Source organism: Ictalurus furcatus, chromosome 23, assembly GCF_023375685.1.
Source record: "Ictalurus furcatus strain D&B chromosome 23, Billie_1.0, whole genome shotgun sequence".
Taxonomy (NCBI): domain Eukaryota; kingdom Metazoa; phylum Chordata; class Actinopteri; order Siluriformes; family Ictaluridae; genus Ictalurus; species Ictalurus furcatus.
Window position 1 is genome coordinate 13,145,655 of NC_071277.1, and position 18,716 is coordinate 13,164,370.

The 18,716-nt window shown below is 40.0% G+C and overlaps 1 protein-coding gene across 4 annotated transcripts; it reads left to right on the forward strand.

Annotated features, from left to right (window-relative positions):
- The first annotated feature begins 732 nt into the window (after nt 1-732).
- Nucleotides 733-18,181, forward strand: l3mbtl1b (L3MBTL histone methyl-lysine binding protein 1b). Of its 4 annotated transcripts, none has more exons than XM_053611872.1 (21): nt 733-1,846; nt 3,460-3,576; nt 6,178-6,349; nt 6,491-6,665; nt 8,145-8,259; nt 8,357-8,408; nt 9,550-9,644; nt 9,733-9,837; nt 10,730-10,865; nt 11,155-11,246; nt 11,350-11,501; nt 11,586-11,662; nt 11,801-11,886; nt 11,981-12,091; nt 12,396-12,510; nt 12,673-12,772; nt 13,404-13,604; nt 13,714-13,775; nt 14,471-14,619; nt 16,473-16,535; nt 16,657-18,181. In XM_053611872.1, the coding sequence occupies exons 2-21, from the start codon at nt 3,466-3,468 to the stop codon at nt 16,783-16,785; spliced, it is 2,298 nt and encodes a 765-aa protein (XP_053467847.1). In that variant the 5' UTR covers nt 733-1,846; nt 3,460-3,465; the 3' UTR covers nt 16,786-18,181. The 4 variants fall into 4 exon arrangements, with proteins under 4 accessions (XP_053467847.1, XP_053467850.1, XP_053467849.1 ...); XM_053611875.1 differs by having other exon boundaries at nt 14,474-14,619; XM_053611874.1 differs by lacking the exon at nt 733-1,846 and adding an exon at nt 1,965-2,288.
- The last annotated feature ends 535 nt before the right edge of the window (nt 18,182-18,716 follow it).

Below are 18,716 nucleotides of genomic sequence, written 5' to 3' on the forward strand. Positions count from 1 at the left end.
TCAAAGAGTCTGTGCCTATGATAGCCTCAGATTCTTGTTCTTGACTGACAAGAGTGCAACCTGATGTGGTCTTCTGCTGTTGTAGCCCATCCACTTTCCTCTTTGATGTTTTGTGCGGTCTGAGATGCTTCTTTACTCACCACAGTTGTAAAGAGTGATCATTTGCTGCCTATAGACTTCTTGTCAGCTCAGACCCGTCTGGTAATTCTCCTCTGATCACTCTCATCAATAAGGTGTTTCAAATAAGGTTGTTTTTTTTGTTGTTGTTGTTTTTCGCACCATTCTGTGTAAACTCTAGAGACTGCTGCATGTGAAAATCCCAGGAGACCAGCAGTTTCTGAGATACTCAAACCAGCCCATCTGGCACCAACAACCATGCCACTGTTAAAATCACAAAGATCACTTTTCCCCCATTCTGATGTTTGATGTGAACATTAACTGAAGCTCTTGACCTGTATCGGCATGATTTTTTTTTCTTCTTTCTGCTGCTGCCACATAATAGGCTGATTGGATAACTACATGGATGTGCAGGTGTATACGTGTTCCTAATCTAATGTGGATGGTGAGTGTATACTTCATTTATACACATGATTCAGCTTGAGTAGCATGAATAAGCACCATAAATTCCAGGTAATGCTTGCATGAACTGCAGTAAGAATTAAATGTGAAGTATCCACACTTCCTATGAGAATAACTCGTTTCATCCAACGATTTTACACAATGGGGCGCATGTTGGCTTAATGGTTATCAGGTTCGCCACACACCTACAGGGGTGGGGGTTCGATTCCCACCACATGTGTGTGTGTGCAGTTTGCATGTTCTCCCTGTGCTGCGGGGGTTTTCTCCAGGTTTCCTCATGCATGGTAGGCTAGATTGGCATGTCCAAAGTGTAGTATATATACGTAGTATGTGATTGTGTCCCGTCCAAGGTGTACTTTGTGCCCAATGGGATATGCTCCAGGTTCCCCGCGACCCAGAAGGATAAGCGATATAGAAGATGGACGGATGGATTTTACACAATGACCTGAACATAAGCAGGAATGATATAGAGTATTTGTGTGTTCGGGGCGCCATCTAGTGGTGTTTTTCCTCGCACTGCACATTTTCACCTTCGCACTGCGCTGACTGCAGCTGTCAAGCGCCATAAAGCGTGCAGCCTCAAAACGTCGCTGCAATGTGAACTGATAGCGGCATAAACGGCATGAAATCTCACTTCAACGCTACAAACTAAACTCTACGACGTAAACACATAAACAACGCATGGTGTATTAACTGATTATGAGGGCCTGCCCGGTGTTAGTGAGCAGATCTGATCACGGATAGAGTATAACCGAACACGTGATAGAGACAGGAAACCAAAATCAGTGAAGTCCCAACAACCACCCGAATTACAGATGCTTTCGCTTTGAAACGGTTTAAAAATAATAAAGTCGAGCTAGTGAAGCGAGCAAAGCTCGAGCCCAAGTCTGAAGACCGTTGTGCATAGCACGAGCCCCTGTAAAGCTCAAGCAAAGTAAGACAAACTCGGTGATAAACCGAAGATAACCGGGGCGCACTACAGCATGTGTACGTGTATCTGATCAGAAATGGACGCATTTTCGGAACAACACAGAGTTAATGTTTTACAAGACAGCCATCAGCTTCAGACTGTAAGAGTTTGTCTCGTACTAAGGCTTTGTTTTCCGCAAACATCACCGCCTTCACGGTGCGTTATCATCATCACTCTTCCACCCCATTGATCGTGTTGAAGTTTATCGAGCCCCGAAGTTGGCCAGAGGTAATACCTTGCGCATGCGCAGTGCGGCTTAACCATCCTGCTCAAAATAAGAGTTAAAAGAGAAACGAGGTGAGTTGCAGTTTTCTTAAAATACCTCCGTAATGCAAAGCTTAACGAAAGAAACAATGACACTAGTGCCCAGGGAAATGTTTGTTTAACAGGTTGCGGCAACCGTAACTATTTATAACGATGCTTAAAACCATTAAGATAAATCGAAGTGACAAGTTTGTGTAGAAGAAATTAAAAGCGAGCGTTTCGCTGTTTTTGCTGGACCTGGCGCACTAGAGTTCCTTTGTTTTGGTTATTTCTGAAGAACTCCATTAAACCACCTGCATGAGTGTTTTCTCCCTTTTTCAAAGCTAAAAGAAAGTGTATATTTCGCGTATTGTGGTCCGCTTGCTAGCATTACTAGCCTCACCTAGCCGGCTGTGCATTTTGAATTGGACCACAGTCGGGTTTAGACAGCGGAGGCTAACCGGGCTAGCTAACGACATTCCGTGACAAGGGGAAAGTAAGGAGTTTGTTGGCTGAGAGAAAAACATTGACTTGCAACAGAACAAGTTATACACTCGACCTCCATATAGCAATTAAAGGTCGTGCGGAATTACTTAGACCAGATAACTCTGACAATTTCAATAGTTTAACGTGTCGGCCGCCCTTTGCTATCCTCCGCCATTTTGTATCAGGCAAATGCTAATAATGGGCGCTCGCGCATTGCACTTTATTTATGGTTGGAATAAAATTCATGCAACACTCTTGGAGCCGAGAAACAAACATTTTGAACAAGTTGAACACATCCTCGGGCTGTACACGGACGCGTTGTCACGGTGTCTACAGCTTCCTGGAGTCGGATTTGATTTAAAATAAACGATGGGTGAAGAACGTTATTACAGTGTCACCCACACTATACGAATGTTAACACGCGCAAACGTCTAGTTTTGTGTTGGAAAACATATCGGTCTGTAATTTTTCCTTTCACTAAACCCGCAGAACTATGTGGACATTACTGAACCGGGGATTTCCACGAGATTATTTTAAAACAACGTAAAGCTGAACTTGTTCCTCTAACTTTTATTTCACTCGCTTCTTTCAGTTTTGGATGGCCTGAGTGCCTGAGGGAGAACCGGATGAGTTTATTTCCACCCGTGTTTCTGGACAAATCGCTTTGGAAACAATTATAAATCCATGTTTTATCCGTATTTAAGTGCTTGGTGCAGTCAGTCCCGGCCGCGAGTCGCCCCCTGGCGGAAAAGCGCGGTACAGCAGATAACGCGCAGCTTATTTCGTAAGCCGAGTTGCGGGCGTATCGGTGTCTGTCTCTGATCTCGGAAACAAGGTCTTGTGCGTGTTATACAGTCTTTATAAACATACAAGTCTGACACATGCTTAATCTGTCACTCCGTAAAGTGTCGACAGAGAATCTGACCACGGTCGTGCAGAGCGATGATTGGTAGGCTTGTAATTAAACTTATTGTTTTTTAAAATCGAGTTATGAAAACGTCAAAAGGTAAACAACAGAGTTAAACGATCTGCGTAGTGAAGAATAGATGGAGCTCTGTGCTGAAAAATAAGTCATATTTAACTCTTATTTATCAGCTATGAAGTTTTAGATTGCTGTTTTCTCTTTCTCTCTCTCTGTCTCTCCCTGTCTGTGATTCTTTCTGTCTGTCTTTCTGTCTCAGGGGAAAATGACAGACACACCTGCCAGCAATAGCTCAGCCCCAGGAGCAGATTTTGACATGATAGCTGCTCTTGATTGGAAGGACGGCATCGCTACGTTGCCTGGCAGTAACATCAGGGTACAGACGCTCAGTAATACAGACAGGGACGCACTAAACCCATTATTTTTAATTCTCTGTACATCAATGTCAGAGATGTGACATTCCTACCATAACTAAGTTTTGCGAAAAATGTGAAAGACGGCAGCGTGCTTTAAAACAATTTGTGTCGTCTGTTCACATGCAAGAGCTAAAATCTGAGTATATGGACTACGATCTGGTCTTGACACAGGTTTCAAATGGGTGCATCTCTAGATATAATCGCACTTAACACTTATAGGGAAATAGATGGCTTGGGTAGTAATTAATTATAAAAATTAATAAAAAATGCATTTCGTTTTTATTGCCATTTAAATCACAAAACAATATCTTTAAAAATAATAATAATAATAATTATTGACGGTATGATGATGATGCTAGACAGCACAGAATTTGGGTCTTCCAGCCATTGGTATGGATGCAAAGCTTAGAGAAATAAATCACAGGTAACACAAATAAACCCTGCCCAAATTTTGATGAGGGTAAAGAAGAAAAAAACAAGCAAACAAATGGACCACATTGCTGGTACAGATAATGAGCATCACCAGGTTAACTTAGCCAGGGACTTAAAGTCCAGAAAAGTAATGTTCAAACTTTACAGCAAAGGACAGATTTTTATTGCTGCTTTAAAAACTATGTTTCTGAACGTCCCTTGTAAGTCCAGAAGATTTTTTTTATTCAGTTGCTGAATGCTGGAAATGTATCAGTAGCCACTGTTTTCATTTCATGGTAAATTATTGTGCAGGCTAGTAGGGGTGTAACGTTACACAAAATTCAATATCAGTATATAATACAGTGATATGTTACACCTTGATACAATATGTTTTCAATAGGTTTTTGTATTTTTTCAATACAAAAATAGGTATTTTTTTTGAATATGTCCGGTCCAATTCAGTTGATTAAAACATTCAACAATATCAAAGACCAATACATTAAAAGGTTAAAAGTCCAACATTGAGACTTAATAATGACAGTGTTTCTGTGAGCCATTCAGACCTTTAGCATATAGTGCAAAAATAAAAAAAACCCTGTGCATTAGAAAGCAACTAAATTAAACTTGGCTAAATAAACATCTGGCCAAGACAAATAAACTTTACGAAATCAGCCCTGTTGTTGGTAGAATATGTTGTTTCTACTTGGATAATCGCTGGGACCCTATCATCTACACCCGTTGTCGAATAGGCCACTCCAGACTCACTCAAGTTTCTATTAAGGGCTGAAGATCCTCCTTTATGCCCCCATGCCAAAGCAATATCTCTGAGGCACACTGTTTTACTGACTGACGGTTTCGCATCCTCTAGGAGTCTTTAAAAAAAAAATCAATTAAATTTATTCGGTTTATTCATATGAAAAGATTTTAATGAAGTGATGCCAGATTTAGTTTTAGATTGTTTGTTTATCAAAGATAAACTTGCGTATGTAAAAAATGTATGTAAATTCTTCATATTTTTCTAAATTTTAACCTGTTTCCTGCCGTGAAAATAGCCGTGGTAGCTAGCATGGTGTTAAATTACAAACAAAACATCTGGTCAAGCTTTCGCTGGTTTTCAGGGTTGCCCGGTCTCACCAAAAATTCAATCCCAACTACATCTCAAGAACAGCTCAAAAAGATAAACAGCTGACTTTATTAATTCCAGAGGGAAATTCACATCTGAAACTAGCCCAAAAAGTTTGGACATTTGAAAGGGAAAGCACATTTTTCCTCTTTTTCTAAGTCTTTGCACGGGGAAACAAGTTCACCATGGCATGCTCACATTTCTGATTTGTTGTTTCAACCCTATCCCAATTTGGCATAAACTCCCCGGCAACCCAGCTGCCATGACTCAAGGGGGCGTGTCTGAAGCGCAGGGTGATTTATTCCCATTCTGCTGTTAGCTAGTTGTGCTCAGAAAGTCACACATTTCTCTCAAGCTCAGATGGGTTTTTGAATCCTGTGTTCTGCACTGTATTGAGCAGAGTCTCATATGTGCAGCTATGAACTTCCCAACCTCGACTGAATCAGCCGGGAATCCAGCAGAGAGGTTTGTTGTGTGTTCTTAGTGCTGGCTAATACAGCTGTGACGATACGGCATATTGGTCGATATGAGGCTTTTTATACGTTATGTCTGCGTACGGAACGATACATTCAACAGACTGCATAATAAAGTAGGCTTATATTACATGAAGTGAAATAAGTATTTAAACTTAATCAATCACACACCCTCTGAAACTATAGTGTCCTCTTTATATCAAATCAGTGTACAGGGGTTAAAGAAAAACCTGTTTCTAAGCAGGCGGCCTTTCACAAGCACTAATAACTGCTCCAATGATGTATTGTGTGCATATAAATTTCATAATGCCAATAACTCCTCTTATAATGTGCTGTGTACGCTGACAACTAATCGAGAGCATTGTATAAATATGAATATGAATGATACGATACGCTGTATCATTACACCCCCACTAGCTGGCTGATTGCTATAGAACACTAGACTACTAAATTCTGACGTTCTCCCAGCCAGCTCTCAGCACACTTTATCCATGACTTGAGGCATATTCACGGTAACTTGGATAAGGAAGTATAAGAACTATTTTTTTTCTCAGTTCCGGATGACAGAATTTGGGACGCTTGAGATCGTAACGGATCCAGAGCCGAAAGACAAAGAAGAGGAGTCCTCATGCCCACAGTCAGAGACTACGCCCTCTAACGGCTCATCAGAGCCACCCAAGCATTCAAACCAGGCAGAAGCAGCAAAACTACGTGCATATGATGTGGGTGAGTATAGACATGGGAACCTACAACAAACTTGAGTTTAACATGTAGAAAATCCCACAAAATTTCTTTACGTGCCTTAACATAGTAAAATGCATTTAAATAGTGTTTGTTCTATTTTTTTGTTGTTGTTGGTTTCAACAGCTCCGTCTGGACTGCAGACGCAGACAGGTAGCTCCAGTACAATGAGCACCAGCAGAGAGGATCGCTCCAACATGGAGATGGCCAGCTGCAAGTCCTGTGGCCACTCTGGTTCACGGGAGTCTTTTGTCCAGGGAAAGTTCTGCAGTCCTGGCTGTGTACAGCCCAGCAGTGGAAGGTAAACTCAAATGCAAGTGTGAGACAATCACTTGGAGTCGAAATACATATTAATCAGATGGACTGTGCTGTTGGTTCACATGACATCTACTTTGAGTTCACAGTAAATAGTTCAGGTGTGTTTTGACATAAGGACATGTATACTACTAAGATAGATTTTCATTTTAAATAGGTTCAAATTTAAATACCTTGTCAGTAAATAGGTCAGTGACATTTCAAATGAATGGAATGTAGAAGAATGAAATGGGCTCTTTGAGATACTACAAAACCAATTAATCACTGTGCTATGATAAGAAATTGAATTATAATATACTAAATGCAAATTCTGGTTTGAGTTTTACAGTTGTAAATTTGCTTATAGTTCTCATAACTAAACAGACAGTAGCCTGACGGCTAAACTAGGAGGAATTTTAGCCCATTCCTCAGTACAGAACAGCTTCAACTCTGAGATGTTGATGGGTTTCCTAATGTTGTTTTAGATCTGATGATGTTTTAGGTCATATTTATGCAGAAATATAGGAAATTCTAAAGGGTTCACAAACTTTCAAGCACCACTCAATCCGGACCGCACAATCTGTCAGTATCTTAAAAAACAAACAAATAGCTAAAGACCCACCTCTTCCGTGAACACCTAACCAACCCCTAAAAAAAACCCCTTACTCTGGCTCTTACACCTCTACTCTGCGCACTTTGCTTCTTCTAGAACTCAATTACAGATCTTGTATGGTAGCACTACTTGTTCTGTATTGTTCTCTGCTTGATATATCGCTTTGCTTGTATTCTCTCATTTGTAAGTCGCTTTGGATAAAGGCGTCTGCTAAATGAATAAATGTAAATGTAATGGATGTATCTTCTTGTCCTGACTTACTTAGTAATTATTTAGTAAATGTTCTTGTTCTGACTTATTATTAATTACTATTCACAAATCCATAATTAGTAACTCGCAACTTTCACATTGCTTGTGAGGGTGTTGTTGCTAAAGGAGAATATTTGTTGCAGGGAAGTAAAATAAACTCGTTGTTGCGTACGTATTTACTATAATGTATCATCCAGAAATGCTTAGCAAGCCCCTCAGCTCTCTGATAGCTTATAGTGTACAGCTCGGGGAGGGGTGCTGGGTGGCCTCAACAGAAGGCAGTAACATTACTGAAATAATGTGACGTGTCTCAATGTTTGGATGCTAAGACACGTTCTCTGTGCCTGTAGCAGAGTTGAACCACAGGGGTGCTACAGAGGAGAAACTACAAATGGTGCTCCCATTATTTCTATAGTTTATTATGTAAATGTTATTTACTTCAGTTTTTAATTAAATAAAATTGTTGTAGTTCTCAGCTACTTTATTTATACTTCAGTGTAATGTGAGACATGTCAAAAATGAGCACCTCACAAGCCTGCCAATAATGTTGTCCTGGTGATAGGCCTGCACTGAGAATGCTTTTCAGTGATTTGTTTAATTTTGTGTGTGTGTTTGACTCTGAAGGTCGACTCCAGGTGATACAGGAGAAGGTGAACGTTTAGGTAAACGAATTCGGAAGAAGAAGAAGATGTTCATGGAGTCTGAGGATGATGAGGAAGACAACATTGAGGAAGAGGAGGTAATGTGCATTCACACATTATCACATGCTCAGCTCACGCAGACCACATAACGTGGGTTTCTGTACTGTGGCTAATAAACTGTTCTTTACCTTATAGGAGAAGTTTAGAGTCTCAAAAGGCAGAAAAGCAGCTAAACTTGCCAGATTGGGTAACCTTCCATCATGCATGTACATTCATATAACATCAAAACAAAATATGTTTTGTTCATGTGCCTTAGTGTTATATTCTATCTTTAATAAAAATTAGTTTTGGTTTTACGGTTCATTCCTTCCAGTACAAAGACAAAACAATTTTGAGTCTTCCTTTGCTAGTATTTTTTGTCTAGTAAAATGAACGTCCATTTTTTGCTATACAGTAACAGCTTGTTAGCAGCAAACATCCAACCTCGTCCGAGCGTTTTTGTCTTCACACACACTATTCCCTTTTCCAGCCATCCCTTGATTGATGAAAAATAGATTTTTATTTCAAAGAGGGTGGAATTTGTGTAAGTTTGTGATTCTGTGACAGGCACATTTTAGAGATTGTTTTACAAGCTTTGGGATGTTCAGTGCTAGAATGGCTTGTTACCTTAGACCAGGGGTGTCCAGTCTTATCCGGAAAGTGCCGGTGTGGGTGCAGGTTTTCTTTCCAACCAAGCAGAGGCCACACCTGAGTCTATTGAAAGCCAAGATCAACTGATTAAACAGGTGGAATCAGGTGTGACTCCTGCTTAGTTGGAATGAAAACCTGCACCCACACCGGCCCTTTCCGGATAAGATTGGACACCCCTGCCTTAGACTGATGGAAAATTTAGATTCTGTTGATTTCGTCTTAATACTTCGTTGGAGTTATACTAAGAAATATTTTATCGAGTAGTATAATATCTCTTGTCTAGGATATAATCCTTGTTATAGTCCACAGACATGGGTGTAGGAAGTGAGAAATCCTCCAAAGTTCAAAAAAGGCTGTCCTCATCACTGTTCTGCATATTTAGCATGTTTGCTAAGTTTCTGTTAAATTTGTTTAAATTCAGCACAGCATGATGTATCTCGAGCACTATTGGCTGTCGTGTAAATCAGTCACACGCTTAAACATGCCGTCATGCTGACATCCTGTTTCAGAAGGAAATATCTCAACATACAGAATCAAAACCGCTGTCAAGCCATTTAATGTGGACAGTAAGCAAGGACATCTTATGATGTTTTAGAGCTTCAACTGAAATATTCATCATCAGTTTCATCAAGATGTTTCTAATTTAAAATTACAAAATATGATCGTGTCTTACGTATGGTATGATACTATTGCCATAGTAACAGCCGTGCCCGTGAAGAAGAAGGCTTGGAGCTGGCCAGCCTACCTAGAGGAAGAGAAAGCTGTGTCTGCCCCCTTAAAATTATTTAAAGAGGTAGGATGTCTAAATTATGAGAATTTTACACATGATAAACAATATGTCTTGGATAGGATGTTAAAGTGCTGGGGTGTGTGATTTGCAGCACCAGGCCTTTCCTCAGAGCAGGAATGCGTTTAAGGTTGGAATGAAGTTGGAGGGCCTGGACCCCTGCCATCCTGCTTTCTTCTGTGTGCTTACTGTGGCAGAGGTAATGCATGATCAACAGTCACTCCATGCTGTGTTAAAATTGGGAGCATTTGAATGCCTTTTATTTTTATTATACTGTTTAGTCAATAATTGTACACCTACACAATGCAACTATATGCAAGTCCCTGGTAAAATAGCACTTCATGTAGGTCCAAAAAAAATTAAGGGAGGGGAGGAGTAGACTCTGAAATGTTAACCTGTACACTTTCTTATTAATTGCTGTATATAACATCTGTTAAAAACCAGTGACAAAAAAAAACACACACACACACACACACACAAGCAAATAAACCGAATGGTTCAAAAATATGATTCATGTCTTGGGATGGCGCAAACGTGATGCTGCGTTTCGACCTGAAGAGGGGGCAGTTCAAAAAATGTAAAAATGTTTTAGTTACATATACAGCCCATCTCACAGACTGTACTAGAAACACGATTATGGTTGGTCTGACTGATAGTTATACTCCATACATCCTGCGGAAGGAAAATTCAATTAAATGGCCCTGAATGATTATTGGGGCATGAGACAGTTTTTTTTTTTTTCTACTGAAGCTTGATTACACGGTGCATTTTCTCAGAGTACCATCAGCTACTGTAGTTGCTTGCACAGACACCATTTGCACAAAGTGAAATAATTCACAGGAAATTCTTGAGCAGCAAAACTAATACTAAATTAGTACCAAGGTGCTGGATAGCTGAAGGTTCTATTTTCAGAAATGCAGAAATATGCCTGAGAACGTTTTAGAGGAACAAATACATTTAACGCATTATAGTATTTCCTGAGAAGCTTAAATTGCTGAATCTAATCACTGTTTAGTTCTTGACAAAAAATCCCTTTTAATTGAGGTAGTTTGTGAAGTAAAGAGTCTGTGATTGTGTTCTCTTGCTCTCAGGTCCAGGGTTACAGAATAAGACTTCATTTCGATGGTTATCCTGAGTGCTATGACTTCTGGGTCAATGCAGACTCGTGGGATGTGAAACCTCCAGGCTGGTGTGAGAAGATGGGCCTCAAGCTGCTGCTGCCCAAAGGTCCTTAATAAAATAGACAGTGACCCAAAGGGAAATTAGCATAATTTCCTGGAGCCATTTCAGTGACAGGCTAATGTTAAACACCTCTGGTCTTTTTTTCCCAATGTTTTGGTGTTATGTTAAGAATTTTGTAATTAGTAGGTAAATATGATGCAAATATAAAACAGTTGTGATTAGTGGCTAGATGCTCTCTTTTAACCAATATGTAATGAGATCCCGCCTTCAGAATTTTCAAAAGCACCTAGTGGAGAATTAATTTTCATTTCATTGTGTGTGCTTGTCCTTGTAGGTTGCAGAGATGGTGAATTTAATTGGAACACTTATGTAAAGAATTGTAGAGGCCAGCTGGCACCCAAACATTTCTTTAAAAGTCTTAATACTGTAAGTTGCTGTGTACCATGCACTCCTCTAACACAGCATGTACTCTTCTCCTTCAGTGTGTATAGAGCACATATTATAACAGTTCTCTAATGGCACCTTGCAGTCAGTGACCCCCTCAGGCTTTCGTGCTGGGATGAAGCTCGAGGCTGTCGACAGGAAAAACCCATCACTAATCTGTGTAGCCACAATTTCTGCCGTTGTGGATAACCGCCTCCTCATCCACTTTGATAACTGGGATGATACATATGATTACTGGTAAGAAAGAGTGTGTATGTTTGTCTTTCTATTTACCTGTACGTGCATGTACAAACTTTTAAATCGTTGTGCATCCGTTGCCAGGTGTGATGCTAGCAGCCCGTATATTCATCCAGTTGGGTATTGTGAGGAAGCAGAGTTAACGCTGACCACACCTGCCGGTAAACAAAATATGTACACTCCCTGCCCGATTTATTAGGAACACCAGTCCAACTGCACATCAGCAGATGAACTGATTAGATTTTATGGAATTGATTCGATTTAGTTGTACATACAACAGTGTTTGCTGTGTTTATCAGAGTACAAGCAACCAAAATGTTTCTCATGGGAGAAATACCTGGAAGAGACTGGAGCCCAAGCAGCACCTGCTAGAGCCTTCAAACAGGTGAGTGTGACAGAGCGTGCTCACATCAGCGAACCGATGAATCTCTGATGTTAAAATTCGAATGGCGAAACATCCACGTGCTCTTCCTTTTTAGAGACCTCCACATGGCTTCCAGGTGGGGATGAAGTTGGAGGCAGTGGACAAACGCAACCCCATGCTCATCCGCGTTGCCACTATATCAGACACAGAGGACCACAGGGTCAAGGTATACACCCTACACCACTTCCATACGTTACAGTTACTTCATTCCCCGAAATGTCTTTAATAGCTTTAGGGAATTGTATTGTCACTTAATGTACTACCTCCAAGTCAAGATGCCTCTGAGGCTGAATTAACATTACATTTTTCATTTGGTCACCAGCTGTAATTAAATCAGTGTATTTAGCTAGCAAGAATGATTTCAAGTTGGCTGTATATTTGGATTATCACTTAGACTTTCACACAAATTGTCGTTTTTTAAAATATCGTTGTATAACATTCTGTTGTGTTTGTGTGTGGTTTTATTTCAGATCCATTTTGATGGTTGGAGCGATGAATACAATTACTGGGTGGATGCTGATAGCCCCGAACTGCATCCTGTAGGATGGTGTCAAAAGACTGGTCATCCTCTGCAGAACCCCAGTTGTAATACAGTCATAATTCATAATAGAATTATATCATAATTCAACGCATAAGCATACACAATCATCATCTTGCTTGCACTTGGTGTATAATGCTGTAAATATCACACATATACATTTATGTGTGTTTTTATGTTAAACACTAATTGTATTTAGTTGTTTTCAGGTTCTAGTGATCCCCAGGTGCCTCCAGGACAAGGCTGCCCTACTCCAGGATGTAATGGGGTTGGACACATTAAAGGGCCTCGCTATGGAACACATTACACGTTAGTAATTGACATGGACACACTTTTTTACATATTGCACACTGAAGGTGTCAGGTTTGTTTAATTCCTGTTTACTAGGCTTGCTGTGATAGATGGTGTTCCTGGTGTTACCGGTGTTCGGGCCACACACCGATTACATCACTTGCCCACCGAGGCCCTGCCCCCACTTTCGTTTTGCCTTTTTATAGTAATAAAAATCATTGAGTTCAGTTAGAGAACGGACACTACAATTAAAAACTGAACGTGTCTGCTCAATGCAACATGAGCTGAAGGAGTCAGAGTCGCAATACAGGTCAGTAGGAATAGGAATCAGATTTCATTTAGCAGGAGTGAGTGTGAGGCAAGCTGACTGACGAGACGATGGCAGAAGATTTGGTTTCAAAAGTTCTATGTTTAATATCAGCGAGTTTGTCATTGTACTGTTTTGTAGTTGTTGTGTTATTCATTAAGAATAATAATGAACCCACCATTCAAGCAATTGCTGCTCTGAATTGCCGCTAATTTCGAAAGCATAAGTGAAATGCTCATGGACATTCGTCATGCCTTAAAATTGGACAACAATTTCATAATCATACAAACCTCAAACACGTTAAACTAATAACGCATTAAAAAACTTGTCTCTCTCTTTCAGGGCCGTCAGCTGTCCCTATTCTGAGCTGAATTTGAATAAGGAAGGGCTGCTGCCTGACAGGCTGAGCGGAGAGAGGCCGGTGACACTGAGTGGACCTTCACGGCACAGGCGCACAGAATCAGTCACACAGACTCCTTCTACCACACCCACAGGCAGCAATCCTGAAAACAATGACAACACTGAGAGCTCCTCACCAGCCAAGTAAGGGGGTTTGTGTATATTTCTACCGAAATGAGAGCAAATTAAAAACGTGCCTGGTGCTGTGTGTAAGTATGACTCGTATATTTTTTGTTGATTATTTTCTTTGCAGGACTGCTACTGCAGCCAAGTGCACAAAGCCGAATCAGGTGAAGCATGAAGGAAATGGAAAAGGTAATTCAAAAAAGGCTGGTTTTGTTTAAACTCACCAAACACTTTATTCACAACACCTCTACACCTGCTCATTTATACAATTATTCAATGAGCTAATTATGTGTCAGCAGCACAATGCATAAAAGCACGCAGATGCAGGTCAAGAGCTTCATTTAATATTCACATCAGACATCAGGATGGGGGAGAATGTGATCTCTGTAACTTTGATCATGGCATATGGGCTGGTTCTGCTATTGTAGCCCACCCACATCAAGGTTAGAAGTATTGTGTGTTCTGATGTGCTTTTCTACTGGCCATGATTGAAAAAAGGTGTTATTTGAGTTACCATAGCCTTCCTGTCAGCTTGAACCAGTCTGTCCTTCGTTGACCACTCTCATCAACAAGGCATTTCTGCCCACAGAACAACTGCTCACTGTGTGCTGTAAACCCTAGAGACTGTTCTGACACCATGATCAAAGTCACGAAGATTGCATCTTTTCCCCTTTTTGATGTTTGATGTGAACATTAAATGAAGTTTTTGTAACCGCGTGATTTTTATGCCTTGCACTGATGCCACGTGACTGACAAATTGGATAATTACATGAATGTACAGGTGTTCCTAATAAGTGGTTGATGAGCATATATGACATCATTCAAAAATTAATTTTGGGTAAGGGTAATTAGATGTGAGAACCTAGTTGGTGTGTTTCTCTCAGTAGACTCTCTGCAGCAGTTCTTGCATGACTCTGTGTTCTGTGGCTGGGAGCCACCCAAGTTTCAGCACTGTTGGGAGAAACATGGCAAACTGTTACCTGAAGCACTGGGTCTCAGTGCAAAGACAGTGGCCAAGTGGAACACAGAAGAGGTAAAAGTGCAATTTATTATTGATGATGCTCAGTATTATATGCTTGCCCACTGAAGTCTTATTATGCCATGAGTGGACAAATCATGTCTGGGCTATTATTTTTTTTTATTCGTACTTGCCCAGTGGACAAGTAGGTTTAAGAACCAGCAAGATAAAAAAAACCAAAAAACTTCTTACTGACTCAAAAAAAGATTTCATTTGGCATGAAGCTTAAAAGAAAATTGGCATACCTCGATACTGTAACTATAGCAAAAATCCCACCACTTGCTACACTACATTGGCTGAAGCATGGTCTGGCTGATGTTAGAACATTTTTTACTAGGTGGATTAGCGTGCATGGATGACATGTTTTCAGACAGTTTTAACATGCAGGTACACTATATGGCCAAACATTTGTGGACACCTGACCATCACACCCATATGTGGTTCTTCCCTAAACCATTACCACAAAGTCGGAAGCACACAATTGAATAGGATGTATTTGTATGCTGTAGCATTGCAGTTTCCCTTCACTGGAACTAAGGGGCCCAGATGTGTTCCAGCATGACAGTACCTCTCTGCACAAAGCGAGGTCCATGAAGACATGGTTTGCCAAGGTCAGAGTGGAAGAACTCGAGTGTCCTGCACAGAGCCCTGACCTCAACTCTACTGAACACCTTTTGGATGAATTGGAATGGCGTCTTCTCTCCCATCATCAGTGCCTGACCACAGTCACAGTTCAAAATCTAGTGGAAAGCCTTCCCAGAATAGTGGAAGTCATTATAATAACAAAGTTTTCAGTTTTATTTGTATAGCGCTTTTCACAATGGACATTGTCACAAAGTAGCTTTATAGAAATATATCAATTTCAGATCTAAATTTTAAATCGGTACATTTTATCCCTAATGAGCAAGACAGAGGCAACAGTGGTAAGGAAAAACTCCCTCAGATGATATGAGGAAGAAACCTTGATAGGAACCAGACTCAGAAAGGGAACCCATCCTCATCTGGGTGACACCTGATAGTGTAATTATAAACAATTACCTTATATAACTGTATGCTACACGATAAAACAAAGAGAGCAACTGTGTAATCAGGGAATTCACCACAGTTTCAACACAAAGTCTGTTCCGCTGAAATAATGAACTGTCTACCGATGGAGACCCGAGCGCAAAGTCTGTTTGTACAATTAACGTCGAAAACCGTCACCGCAACCACAGTCCCAAGACACTGCACCAGAACTGCCCGCACCAATTTCAGTCCAATGCCATCTCCATGGATTCCAAGTGTCCCCGGGATGTCCATATGGAACCATCCCCAACAACAGTGACTGGCCTCCAAGCGATAAGAACAACACCAAAGTGGGATTCGATCTGAAATGGAATGTTCAAAAAGAACATGAGTGTTATAGTCAGGTGTCCACAAACTCTTGGCCATATAGTGTATGTGGAAACACCGTCAAAACCAACTTAGAAAAAGTTTGACACAAAACTGTCATTTAAACTGTCTTCTCTTCCTGCACATAGTCACCTTGTGGTTAGAATCGAATATCTTACATGGGATGCAAGGACAGAACACCAAATCTCATAGCATAAACACTTGGCAGGCTACGCTAGCACAAACACAATGTGCTACATTAGAAACTTTGCTAGAAGAGGATTATAATCGTAAACTCATTTGTTTTTCTTAGTGTGTATTAACGCACTTCACTAGCTAACTTGCTTACCATATGTTATTTGCTGCCACCTTTTAGTATATTCAGTTATTTTCCAACTTATCTAATCAGTTTATGGGTTTTCCACCCTAATTTGCGTTGATGAATTTCAGTCATTGTTACTTTGCATTGTCATCTTTTATGTGCAAAACTTTGTCAGGTTGCGAGTTTTGTCAGAAAGCTACCAGGCTGCAGGGAACATGCTGCCATTTTCAGGAATGAGGTAAAATAAAATGACTACTTTTTTTTTTTCTTCAGTGATTTTACTCTCGGATCTACTGTATGATGTTTTGATTTCTCGTGATGTTGATATTGATCCAATTTGATGTTTGTCGTTCTTATAGCAAATTGATGGTGAAGCCTTCCTCCTTCTCACCCAGTCTGACATTGTAAAGATCCTAAGTATCAAGCTGGGCCCTGCTCTGAAAATCTATAACTGCATTCTTATGCTGAGGAGTGTGGATGAGGAATAGCGCCCCCACACCCTGGATACCTGCCTTAGTACTTCTAACCACAAGGCGCAATCATTTTTTCCTCATCTTTTTTATGTCCCAACTATGTGACTCATCCTTGATGGTGATGAGTCCACATTGTATGTAGTTACTGAGGTTGCCCTATGATGAATAAGTACTTCAGAAAATTGGAACAGACTGGAATGTTATCTGCTTAAAAGCAGTTTTCTGTAATTGTCCTGTTATAGAACTGGGCATCAGAATGTACAAGTTGGGTATAAATATAAAGGTCTTTGGAGGACTATGCTGCTAACCAGGCACAAAATTTCTTGACTTCTCCTGTATTTTTCTTGTATCCTCTGTATGTAGTCCTAACTGAAATCTGCTACTTTATTCAAAAGTTATTTGATCATTTGATTCTTATTAACTTATTGCTAATTTGATTTTTATTAACGTTTTGGACTCAAAAGTGCATGGTTTTGAGGCACCGCAATATCAATGCATTATTATTATTATTTATGATTTGTATGGTTGCTAATTGTATAAATAATTGGTTTCAGAAATGTGAACAAATTACACATCGGTGGACCTTTTACTTGAAATGTACAAAGTAATTTTTAAATTGATGCAAAAAACAGACTTTTGTATATGAACCCACATCACATCCACGATGGTCAGGATGGGTGTGTAAGACCTCTAGGATGAGGGAAATGCTTGTGGGTGTGGGTGTGTGCTCATGTGGGTGTGTCTGTATACTCCAGAGAGAGACTGTGTACATGTTTTACTTTGCATCAGGGAATCTCTTAGTTCAGTCACATCTTAAAATGAATGTCTAATTTGCTATGTATTAGTGTCGAAATTGTGCTTTGTGAAATCCATTTAAAATTTTGTAAATTGATGTACAGTGATACTGATGTGGGTGTATTTTGATCTTTGAGGGTGTGTGTGTGTGTGTGTGTGTGTGAGCGAGAGAGAGGGAGACTTAAAGACAGATTCCATTGAAAAGATGAAATGTGAGCTGTAATGCTCAAGAGTCTAAACGGATGAAATTAAAAACAAACTCTGAGTTACAGCTTTACCCAAGCGAGTCTGTCACTTTCATTTATTTGAGTTGCAAAATGGATTGAGAAGGATTGTGTCCTCTGCTTTATTCATTTATTTATTTATTCTTACATTTGCATAAAAAAAAATAGGTCAAGGTTTTGTTTAAGTATCTATTTAACTTGCAAATCATTTTTACTCTAAGCATAGTTTGGTATTTTTTCTTTTATATCCATTCAAGTAGATGTACCAGTGCATTCACTGCCTATTTGAATTTTGGGACATCACATAAAAGATGCTGGATGGAAACACCAGATATGAATAGGATGGCTGTGGCTCAGGTGGTAGAGCAGGTTGTAGGGTTGGAGGTTCAATTCCCGGCCCACATGACTCCACATGCCGAAGTGTCCTTGGGCAAGACACTGAACCCCAAGTTGCTCCTGATGGCAAGTTAGCACCTTGCATGGCAGCTCTGCTACCATTGGTGTGTGTGAATGAGACACAGTGTAAAGCTCTTTGGATAAAAGCACTATATAAGTATGCCATTTACCGTTATGAATAAAATCTCCAAAATGTGCATAAAAAACTTTCAGGTGGATAATTCAATAAGAATAAGAATTTAAGTTAAATTTAATAAGAATAATTCAATAAGAATTCAATAAGAAGGCATGAGCATAAACTATGATACCCATTTACCCAATAAATTCCTCTATGTACATCCTCTCTTAAACACATGGGATGGAAATGATGCTTTATTTGCAAGTGTTTTATGCAATATTCCAATTTTTCCAAGGTTAAATTTGCAACTTGGATGGAAATGTAGGTATACAGGGAGAACCCAATTTCTTATGGAAACATGGCTGATGGAGGAACCTTGTTTCTTTCAAAAATGAGACCCCAAAGTGATCACC